Consider the following 11,589-nt stretch of genomic DNA (forward strand, 5'->3'; position numbering starts at 1 on the left):
CATGTGCCTTTTACTGAGAAGTGGCTCCCGTCTGGCCACTCTGCCTGATTGGTGAAGTGCTGCAGAGATGGTTGTCCTTCTGGAAGGTTCTCCCATCTCCACAGAGGAACTCTGGAGCTCTGTCAGAGTGACCATCGGGTTCTTGGTCACCTCCCTGAAAAAGACCCTTCTCCACCGATTGCTCAGTTTGGCCGGGCGGCCAGCTCTAGGAAGTCTTGGTGGTTCCAAACTGCTTCCAATTAAGAATGATGGAGGCAACTATGTTCTTGGGGGCCGTCAATGTTGCAGATATTTTTTGATACCCTTCCCAAGATCTGTGCCTCGACACTCTTGGAGCTCTATGGACAATTCCTTCTAATTTTGCTCTGACATGCACTGTCAACTGTGGGACCTAATATAGACAGGTGTGTACCTTTCCAAATCATGTCAAATCAATTGAATTTACCACAGGTGGACTCCAAGTTGTAGCAACATCTCAAGGATGATCAATGGAAACAGGATGCACCTGAGCTCAATTTCGAGTCTCATAGCAAAGGTTCTGAATATTTATGTAAATAAGGTATTTCTGTTTTTTGTTTTTTTATAAATTTGCAAAAATGTCTAAACTTGATTTTGCTTTGTTATTATGGGGTAAGGTCTCTGCACTGGATGCCTGTGAGTTTTTGAATTCATTTTAAGAATCTTCTATTGGTTTTTAAATCAATACACGATTGTTTACCCCAATACATGTCAGACATGCTTTTAAGTTATGTACCCAGTAGGTCCCTCAGGTCCTCTGGCACTGGCCTTTTAACTATCCCAAAGCCTAAGACCAAGAGGCATGGAGGCAGCCATCGTTACTATGCCCCCTGCCTCTGGAATAGCCTGCCAGAGAACCTGAAGGGAACCGAAACTGTGAACATATTTAAAAGAGATCTTAAAACAAATATTTGTTGCTTTGCATTTCCTTAGGGTGCTTTTTAGGTGTTCAGTTTGTGTCATTCTTTTGTTTTTTATCTTATGTTTGCTGTGTAGTAAATATATCAGCTTTTATTTTCATTGTTTTTTATTCTTTTTTTCCCGTGAAGCACATTGCGTTGCATTCCATGTTTGAAATGTGCTGTATAAATAAAACTTGATTTGATAAATTGGGGTTTGATTTGATACATTGAGAGGGGTGGGGTGTGTGTGAGTGAGTGAGTGAGTGAGTGAGTGAGTGAGTGAGTGAGTGAGTGAGTGAGTGAGTGAGTGAGTGAGTGAGTGTGTGTGTGTGTGTATGCACATAAAATCTGTACCGTATATTAAACTAAAACTAGAGGTAAATGTTAAACTAGGGCCCAGTGAGGGGCTCCGTGGTAACTGGGGCCTGACTGGTCTCCATGTGGAAAAACAAGGCACTTACTGTCAGCTTTATGGCTTTCTCCGGGGCCACGCCCAGTAGCTGTGGTACCAGACCTATCATTAGGACACAACATGATTAGAAAAGAGAAGGGCCAAGGAAGTAAGACACACACACACACACACACACACACACACACACACACACACACACACACTGGCAGACCGCGACACAGCACAGCACAGTCCCCCTCCACATGAAACACATACCCTGCTGTATTCAATTCTGCCTGATCCCCCTGACACTAAATAACACTATTGATGTGGGGTGTGGGGACATCAGGGTCTTAAAAGACTAACAAAGTGAAAGAAACTCCTTCCCAGAATACAAAAAAAGACATAAAACACTCTAATCAAAGTTTATGCGGTCCTAAATTACAACCCAAGACTTCCAGCCGGATAAAAATAAACCAAATAATCTGATTGGAGTGTGTTGGATGACCCATCTCAGTGTAATAGTGGAGAGGTTGGAGGGGGGGAGTGAACGCAGGGCCCAAAACAGGCCACACAGAGTCAGACACAGGAGCACAAACATAATGATTAGCATGGCTTCAGCTGGGCTGGAACTCACAAACAGAAATAGGAGCGTTAGTTGTGTTTGTGGCAGGGCTCAGGCTGAGAACCACACACCAGTTATATTATTATTAAATGGCCCATAACAGCTCACAGTTGTAGTTAGAGACGCTTACTGCTTTCTCATGCTGCTGCGTTGTTTACGTAAGGGTTCCCGTCTCGAGATGATGACATCATCCTAGTGTTTGCAGTGTTCTGGTTCTGGTCTGGCTGTCTCACCATTCTAATGCACAGCTCATTCAGTAATGGGAAACAGGGGAGGCGAAGGAAAAAGCTCAGCTTCATTACATTAAAACAGAAACTTCCCCTGAGTTGGCTTATGACACTCACCTCAGTGGCTAATATAACATAACCAGCTTTACTACACAGTAGATACATGTTAATGGGGGAATTGCAAATAACAATATATGAGATTCAAGAAACTAATAAAAAGCAAATGTGTTTGCTTCTGGAGTCTTTCAAATTGTCTTCCTTGTTTAAGTTTGTTTTGTAGTGGAACTGTACCATGTGACCTGGTGACTGGATGGCCATTCAAATACAACTGTATCATTTGATGTTTGCTCACATCTAGAAGTGGAGAACAGAGAGCTGGTATCTGCCAGTGTACCACTACCTTGGAGCCAGGTCTGTCTGACCGTGTGTCTGTAATGTCAGAGACCTCTCTAAAGGCTTGGTGACACTAAGGATTCTCACTTCCTCTTAGAACCCTCAGGGGAGAACTCACCTGTCAATCATAATTCAGAGAATTCCAAAAGTCACCCCCCCTTTTCAAATCATATGATATAGTGTGTTGTTCAAGAACCTTCCTACCCCCCCTCCTCCCAACCCTCCCTCTCCCTCTTCCCATCCGCTCCCTCTCCCTCTTCCCATCCGCTCCCTCTCCCTCCTAACCCCGCTCCATCTCCCTCCAGCTCCCTCTCCCACCTATCCCCTCCCTCCACCTCCCGCTCCCTCCTCTCCCCGCTCCCTCCTAACCCCACTCCCTCTATCTCCCTCCTCCCACCCGCTCCCTCCTACCACTTCACTCCCTCTCCCTCTTGACTCCCGCTCCATCTCCCTCCTCCCTCCCGCTCCCTCTCCCTCCTGACTCCCGCTCCCTCTCCCTCCTGACTCCCGCTCCATCTCCCTCCTCCCTCCCTCTCCCTCCTGACTCCCGCTCCATCTCCCTCCTCCCTCCCGCTCCCTCTCCCTCCTGACTCCCGCTCCATCTCCCTCCTCCCTCCCTCTCCCTCCTGACTCCCGCTCCATCTCCCTCCTCCCTCCCGCTCCCTCTCCCTCCTGACTCCCACTCCATCTCCCTCCTGACTCCCGCTCCATCTCCCTCCTCCCTCCTGACTCCCGCTCCCTCATACCACCTCACTCCCTCTCCCTCCTGACTCCCGCTCCCTCAACCTCTCCTACCTACCTCCCGCTCCCTCCTCCCTTCCCTCTACCTCCTACCCCCCACTCCCTCCTCCCTTCCCACCTCCCACTCCCTCCTACCACCTCCCTCCCTCTATCTCCCTCCTGACTTCCCCTCCCTCCATCCTCCTTCCTACCCCCCGCTCTTTCTCCCTCCTTTCTCCCTCCCTCCTACCCTCCCTCCCTCTTACCTCCCGCTCTCTCCTCCACTCCCTCTCCCTCCTACCTTCCGCTCCCTCTCCATCTTACCTCCCGCTCTCTCTCCTTCCTAACCCCGCTCCCTCTTCCTAAAACCCCCCCTCTCCCTGTCCCTCCATCCCCCCGCTCCCTGAGTGCAGGTACTTATTAAATGAATGCCAGTTGAAGTCTGGCAGGGGCAGTCACACACCACCATTGTGACAGAGCTCTGCTGGTATGTGGCCTTTGCGTGCAACGTGCATTGTCCCCCTGAAACTCCCGAGACTACCTTTAATCACATCAAAGAAGCCAGGTCAGAGGGAAGGTGAACTCAGACCCGCCCTCCTCTCCTCTTCCCCCTCTCTTCTACCACACCTCTAAACCCCATCTGTTGTTGTGATGGAGTGAGATGAAGTCGAAGCTGATCTCAGGTCAGATTTGTGTTTTAATTCATATGGTTAGGTTAAGATGAGGGTAAGCTGATCCTAAATCTGTGCCTACCTCTACCCAGAGCTGTAGTGATGATCATTAGCCTATCACTACATCCTAAATAGTGCACTACTCTGGCTAAAAGCAGTGTACTATATAGGGAATAGAGTGCCATTTGGGACACATCCCGTCTGGTACTGACCTCTATAGAGGCCGAAGAAGCCTTCGTAGCGCAGCACCTTCTTGAAGCAGTCCAAGCTGTTCTTGTACATGAGCTCTTCCACCAGGGAGCCTGTGGTCCTCTGGTTCTGCATCCTGGTCTTCACTAGGTCTATGGGGTACACTGCTGTGGCTCCCACAGCTGGAAAAACACCACATCAACTTTATTAAGGCGTTAGAGGAGAGGAAAGATGCTAGAAAGACGTCATTAGGTTGTTATTGCGGTATGTTGCTCTTCACCAAGATCTACACCACCGTTCAAAAGTTTGGGGTCCCTTAGAAATGTCCTTGTTTTTGAAAGAAAAGCACATTGTTTTGTCCATTAAAATAATATCAAATTGATCAGAAATACAGTGTAGACATTGTTAATGTTGTAAATGACTATTGTAGTTGGAAACGGCAGATTTTTAAAATGGAATATCTACATAGGCGTACAGAAGCCCATTATCAGCAACCATCACTCCTGTGTTCCAATGGCACATTGTGTTAGCTAATCCAACTTTATCATTTTAAAAGGATAATTGATCACTAGAAAACCCTTAGGGGCTCAGATAGTTCCTGACAGGTGGACCTGTTCCAGAGTGGGGCCCCCCTCTTTACTTCCCTTCCCCAGGGACGATGGCTGAGCGCTGGGCACGGCAGGCCAGGGCACAGGTGCCTCCGGCTGGGTATGTGGAGCAGAATGCTTGGATGATGTTGCTATCAGTAACAATCAGCTGATTTTGTGCCCTGATGTGTGCCAATGGTATGGGCAAGGGGTGGCATCCAATCGAACCAGGGCTCCTGATTCTGGTTTTGTTCTACTAACTTCTTACGAGAAATGCTTCTGTGCCTGATTGGAGTTTTTCAAACTAATCCAAAAGTCTCACTAATTCAAGAGAGTTTTAACATTCAAACTGGTGGGAATCGATGCTAGAGGGCAATTCATTTAATCACAGAATAGAGACATAAATGTGAATATATAGCCTATAGTGATGATAAAAACGGAATGGTATATCTGGTGGCGTCACATGAGATGACTTGGTACAGTATGGGATGGTGTCTAATCATGTCAGAGTAGACACCAGTGTTTTATTCAGCAGTAAACTCAACGTGACCCTTAAAATCATGTGCTGTCACACCGTTGACAGCAACCTGGGACAGGTGAGGATGAGTAGAGTGAGACAAAAGAGGAAGATAAGGAGGGTGTGTGGTGATGGTGGGAGACATCAAACGATCCAAAATGGAGGCGCAGTTGTCTGGAGTTTCCAGGCTCGTCAGTCATGTGTTATCTGATGGCTCTGCGACTGGACACATAGAAGGGGATCCAACTCGACCAACAGGTTTAATTAGAGAGGGGACAGTCAGGGAGGGTGCTACCTCCTTATTAACCTGTCTCCTGTAGAGGGGGAGGAGGGGTAACATCTCCTCAAAGATGGGGGAAGGAGGGAAGGGAGGAGAGGGACACGACTGCACCCCTCCCCCAAAAGCCCTCTCTCTCTGATCAGGTACAAAAGAGTCCAAACACAGGGAGGTTCCCATGGCGCAAAGAGCCCCTGTCCTCTTTAAGTGGTGGAGAAATCGCCCCTGCAGAACGCAATAGGAAGCCCTTTGTTTTTCTCCTTTTCTTATGAGGGTGGAGGGTGATGGGGGGTGGAGGGGCCTCGGGGGTGGAGGGTGATGGGGGGTGGACGGGCCAGGGGGGTGGAGGGTGATGGGTGGGGTGGAGGGGCCAGGGGGGTGGAGGGTGATGGGTGGGGTGGAGGGGCCAGGGGGGTGGAGGGTGATGGGGGGTGGAGGAGCCAGGGTGGTGGAGGGTGATAGGGGGGTGGAGGGTGATGGGGGTGGAGAGGCCTCGGGGGTGGAGGGTGATGGGGGGGGTGGAGGGTGATGGGGGGGTGGAGGGTGATGGGGGGTGGAGGGGCCAGGGGGGTGGAGGGTGATGGGGGGGTTGAGGGGCCTCGGGGGTGGAGGGGCCAGGGGGGGGTGGAGGGGCCAGGGGGGTGGAGGGTGATGGGGGGGTGCAGGGGCCAGGGGGGTGGAGGGTGATGGGGGGATGGAGGGGCCAGGGGGGTGGAGGGGGATGGGGGGGTGGAGGCGCCAGGGGGGTGGAGGGTGATGGGGGGTGGAGGCGCCAGGGGGGGTGGAGGGGGTGGAGGGGCCAGGGGGGTGGAGGGTGATGGGGGGGTGGAGGGTGATGGGGTGGAGGGTGATGGGGTGGAGGGTGATGGGAGGCTCATGGGGCAGATGAGGAGGTAGTGGTGACACAATGATCCGTGGGACCTGTCCCAAATGGCAAATTTTTCCCTATGTAGTGCACTACTTTAAGGGATCTGGTCAAAAGCAGTGCACTACATAAGAATTAGGATGGCATTTAAGACACAGACGTGACTTACCGCCAGCGATGGAGCCGAGGCCAAACCTGTAGGCGGACTCTGCTACCTGGATGAGAACAGATCGGGACGGGTCACCACCGGACAGCTGGAAGAGAGACAAGACAGAGAGAGAGGGGAGGGGGAGAGAGAGGGGGGAGAAGAGATGGTGAGAGAGATAAGAATTAACAAAAATGTGGCCCTAAACAGAATACCTGACCACTGTGACTGACCCAAACATAAGGAAAGCTTTGACTATGTACAGACTCAGTGAGCATAGCCTTGCTATTGAGAAAGGCTACCGTAGGCAGACCTGGCTCTCAAGAGAAGACAGGCTATGTGCACACTGCCCACAAAATTAGGTAGAAACTGAGCTGCACTTCCTAACCTCCTGCCAAGTGTTTGACCATATTAGAGACACATATTTCCCTCAGATTCCACAGACCCACAAATCATTTGAAAACAAATCCAATTTTGATAAACTCACATATCTATTGGGTGAAATACCACAGTGTGCAATCACAGCAGCAAGATGTGTGACCTGTTGCCACAAGAAAAGGGCAACCAGTGAAGAACAAACACCATTGTAAATACAACCCATATTTATTTTTATTTATTTTCTCTTTTGTACTTTAACTATTTGCCTACATTGTTACAACACTGTATATATACATAATATGACATTTGTAATGTGTTTATTGTTTTGAAACTTCTGTATGTGTAATGTTTACTGTTAATTTTTATTGTTTATTTCACTTTTGTATATTATCTACCTCACTTGCTTTGGCAATGTTAACACATGTTTCCCATGCCAATAAAGCCCCTTGAATTGGAATTGAGAGAGAGATAGAGAGAGAGAGAGAGAGAGAGAGGGAGAGAGAGAGAGAGAGAGAGAGAGAGGGAGAAGAGAGAGAGAGAGAGAGAGAGAGAGAGAGGGAGAGAGAGAGAGAGAGAGAGAGATAAGACAAACCAAAAGATCCCATGTTTCAATCAGACGTCAGCACTGCCATTGATTCCCATGCTGTAGTTGAGCCATTAATCCCATCTTGATTCTCACAGAGTAACAAGAGAAGTTAACTATTATAAATCTAATTTACATTCAGTCCTACATAAATTCAGATCAGACAGTTTACATGCATCATCAGAATCATATGATTGCCTATATTTCATCAAGCCTTCAGAAGAGTTGAATGATTTTAAGGGTCACGTTGAGTTTACTGCTGAATAAAACACTGGTGTCTACTCTGACATGATTAGACACCATCCCATACTGTACCAAGTCATCTCATGTGACGCCACCAGATATACCATTCCGTTTTTATCATCACTATAGGCTATATATTCACATTTATGTCTCTATTCTGTGATTAAATGAATTGCCCTCTAGCATCGATTCCCACCAGTTTGAATGTTAAAACTCTCTTGAATTAGTGAGACTTTTGGATTAGTTTGAAAAACTCCAATCAGGCACAGAAGCATTTCTCGTAAGAAGTTAGTAGAACAAAACCAGAATCAGGAGCCCTGGTTCGATTGGATGCCACCCCTTGCCCATACCATTGGCACACATCAGGGCACAAAATCAGCTGATTGTTACTGATAGCAACATCATCCAAGCATTCTGCTCCACATACCCAGCCGGAGGCACCTGTGCCCTGGCCTGCCGTGCCCAGCGCTCAGCCATCGTCCCTGGGGAAGGGAAGTAAAGAGGGGGGCCCCACTCTGGAACAGGTCCACCTGTCAGGAACTATCTGAGCCCCTAACCCCCCTCTGTCTGCCCCCAGAGGACCCCCCTCCTTCCTCTTCTCTCTCTGAGTCAGAGCCAGAGGAGGAGGGTTGGAGGTTCAGAGGGAGAGCTGGCCTGCAGCCCGTGGAGGCCAGACCACACAGCCCAAAGTGGCTCATTGTGGTGGGACTGGCGTCTCTACCCTGGGCCCCTGCTCCGGCCCGGCCTGGAGCCTAGCCTGGTTGCAGTCAGAGGAGGAGGAGGAAGTCACCCCGCAACACCGCGCTGTCTCACTCTGCAGACCAGGCAGAACTTCTAACAGGAGGGGAAAAAAGAAACATCCATCCATCCAACTTTCTTTCCATTTTTTTTCGTCAGCTGTTTTGTTTCAAACACTCTTCACTCATTTTTCATTTCCCCCCTCAATACATTTGAGATAACTGATTTGGACGGCTGCAGTTGGTCTTGAATTAACATGGTTTTAAAAGTTGAATTGATAAAGATATAATGTCACAGAGAGGTTTCTGATGTCTAATGGTATTTCTCTGGAGAGAAGTTGTGTTTTCCTTAGCAGTTTGTTCAATGGCTTTAATTTGAGAGTCTGACACAAATAGAGTGAGTGGGCTGGAATTTGGACTGGTATTTTGGGATACTGTAGTAAGATGATTTTGTCTTTAGTGGTTCATGTTTCATGTTGGATATATCTGTCCGAGTGTGTGTTACTAAGTCATCTCCGAAATACCCAACAACATCATCAGTGAACTTAAAAGCTCTGACCATTACCAGGACGTTGTTGGAGATGTTTCTATACTACAGTTAGAAAATAACTATGGCCGGGATTCAATCCAAAGCGCGCTGTAGCGTAGGTCACTAAACAGCCGACAATGCGCCTATTAAAAGCCTTGAATCCCAGACTATATCTCTGAGTCTGAAAAGAAAGCTAAAAGCATCAACAAGTCTTCTGTCCTGCGTGCTTTCTTTCTCTCTCTTTCTATATTACCTGTCTCTGGACCTCGGCCAGGTTGTATGGGAGGGCCCCCTCCTCCAGTGGAGCTATCCTGTCAATGTCCACCAGACCAACACGGCTGGAAGAGAGGAGGAGAGGAGAGAGGAAGAGAGGAGGAGAGGAGAGGGGCAAAAGTTGAATTGCTTTAAACTATTATTTCAAGAAACACTTCGAAACGTTTATACCATTTCAGTGTTTCTGACTTTTCCCTTCTGACCCTGGTACGATTTTCAACGATATCTGATATTCAACAATATCAATGACCGACTACCTCTCTCTCCCTCTTTCTCTCTCCCTCAAAACAAAAACATTTGTCTGTGATTCCCGGGCCTCTCCAACTCGGCCTCCACATAACATATCTGTGGCGTTCCCAGATTTGGGAGCAGCTCAATCCCCTCCGATTATTGGGAGCAATTATCTCCTGCATCTCCAATCAGAGGCCGGGGAGACTATTAAAGTATCCCGTTGCCCAGAAATAATCATCAGGTGCTCGGAGAGGGCAGAAATTACCGGTTCTCTACGTCACAGGTCGGCCCTGTGGAGCAAGATGCATGGGAACGTGAGCCGTGTACAATTAGAAGTACCACTGGGGTGCTGTATGCTGTGTGGATTCCCCTTTCCTTGTGTGTGTGTGTGTGTCTGTGTGTGTGTGTGTGTGTGTGTGTGTGTGTGTGTGTGTGTGTGTGTGTGTGTGTGTGTGTGTGTGTGTGTGTGTGTGTGTGTGTGTGTGTGTGTGTGTGTGTGTGTGTGTGTGTGTGTGTGTGTGTGTGTGTCTCCCCTTCTTGCGATAAATGCAGAGTTTTGAAGGCTTAGTTGAGAGAAAGGGGATTCTTATCCTGGCATCATAGCAGAGCAGCAGTCATGTCTGGCTCTTTTGACCATGCTGCAGTGAAAGCAGACATTTTGTACGAGGAACGACTGTGTCCCAGAGGTATGACAAGCCCCAGTGATCCAATGACAACCACATGGATTAAAGGACAGGCTATTGAGATCCAATAAACTGAAAACTAGCATTAACTACAATAATACATGCTAATGTGGAAATACAGTGAGAGGCATGGACTACAATATGCTGTATATCAATGACTCTGGGAAAATGTTTCCCTAATATGGAGCTTCATTCAATTTTGCTGGAATTCATTGAATTCAAAATAAGGCTGAGAGGGCTGATGATGTATGATCTGTTCTGCATAATTATGTATCTTGAACGTAACTGTAATGAAGCTATTTAAACCGAATAGGGCTCTTTATTTTGAGGCCTTTGTGTGTGTGTTTTTGTGTGTGTGTGTGTGTGTGTGTGTGTGTGTGTGTGTGTGTGTGTGTGTGCGTGCGTGCGTGCGTGCGTGCGTGCGTGCGTGTGCGTGACTCACCCCCGGGACTCAGAGAGGTCGGCCAGTTGGAACAGGATGTCCAGCTCCATTGGAGTCACCTGACCAAACCTCTGGGCCGCAATGATGAACTCCTCTGTTACAGGAGAGGAGAGGAGAGGAATGGAGAGGAATGGAGAAGAGAGGAGAGGCAAGGAGAGGAGAGAGAGTGGAGAGGAGAGGAATGGAGAGGAATGGAGAAGAGAGGAGAGGAGAGGCAAGGAGAGGAGAGAGAGTGGAGAGGAGAGGAATGGAGAGGAATGGAGAAGAGGAGAGGCAAGGAGAGGAGAGAGAGTGGAGAGGAGAGGAATGGAGAGGAATGGAGAAGAGAGGAGAGGCATGGAGAGGAGAGAGGCAATGAGAGGAGAGAGAGTGGAGAGGAGAGGAATGTAGAGGAATGGAGAAGAGAGGAGAGGCAAGGAGAGGAGAGAGAGTGGAGAGGAGGGGAATGGAGAGGAATGGAGAAGAGAGGAGAGGCAAGGAGAGGAGAGAGAGTGGAGAGGAGAGGAATGGAGAGGAATGGAGAAGAGAGGAGAGGCAAGGAGAGGAGAGAGGCAATGAGAGGAGAGAGAGTGGAGAGGAGAGGAATGGAGAGGAATGGAGAAGAGAGGAGAGGAATGGAGAGGAATGGAGAAGAGAGGAGAGGAATGGAGAAGAGAGGAGAGGCAAGGAGAGGAGAGAGAGTGGAGAGGAGAGGAATGGAGAGGAATGGAGAAGAGAGGAGAGGCAAGGAGAGGAGAGAGGCAATGAGAGGAGAGAGAGTGGAGAGGAGAGGAATGGAGAGGAATGGAGAAGAGAGGAGAGGAATGGAGAGGAATGGAGAAGAGAGGAGAGGAATGGAGAGGAATGGAGAAGAGAGGAGAGGCAAGGAGAGGAGAGAGGGTGGAGAGGAGAGGAATGGAGAAGAGAGGAGAGGCAAGGAGAGGAGAGAGGCAATGAGAGGAGAGAGAGTGGAGAGGAGAGGAA

The 11,589-nt window shown here is 48.7% G+C and overlaps 1 protein-coding gene across 1 annotated transcript in view; it reads right to left on the bottom strand.

Moving 5' to 3' along the window:
- The window catches only part of LOC120022028 (calcium-binding mitochondrial carrier protein Aralar2), an 80,969-nt gene that overhangs the window by 36,638 nt on the left and 32,742 nt on the right, over nt 1–11,589 (bottom strand). The window contains exons 8-13 of the mRNA XM_038965826.1: nt 10,627–10,720; nt 9,251–9,335; nt 7,306–7,308; nt 6,552–6,636; nt 4,160–4,318; nt 1,382–1,434 (exon numbers count right to left, since the gene is read on the bottom strand). Coding sequence (XP_038821754.1) covers nt 1,382–1,434; nt 4,160–4,318; nt 6,552–6,636; nt 7,306–7,308; nt 9,251–9,335; nt 10,627–10,720 — 479 coding nt within the window. The remainder of the gene's footprint in view (nt 1–1,381; nt 1,435–4,159; nt 4,319–6,551; nt 6,637–7,305; nt 7,309–9,250; nt 9,336–10,626; nt 10,721–11,589) is intronic.

The sequence above is a fragment of the Salvelinus namaycush genome, chromosome 27, assembly GCF_016432855.1.
Source record: "Salvelinus namaycush isolate Seneca chromosome 27, SaNama_1.0, whole genome shotgun sequence".
Taxonomy (NCBI): domain Eukaryota; kingdom Metazoa; phylum Chordata; class Actinopteri; order Salmoniformes; family Salmonidae; genus Salvelinus; species Salvelinus namaycush.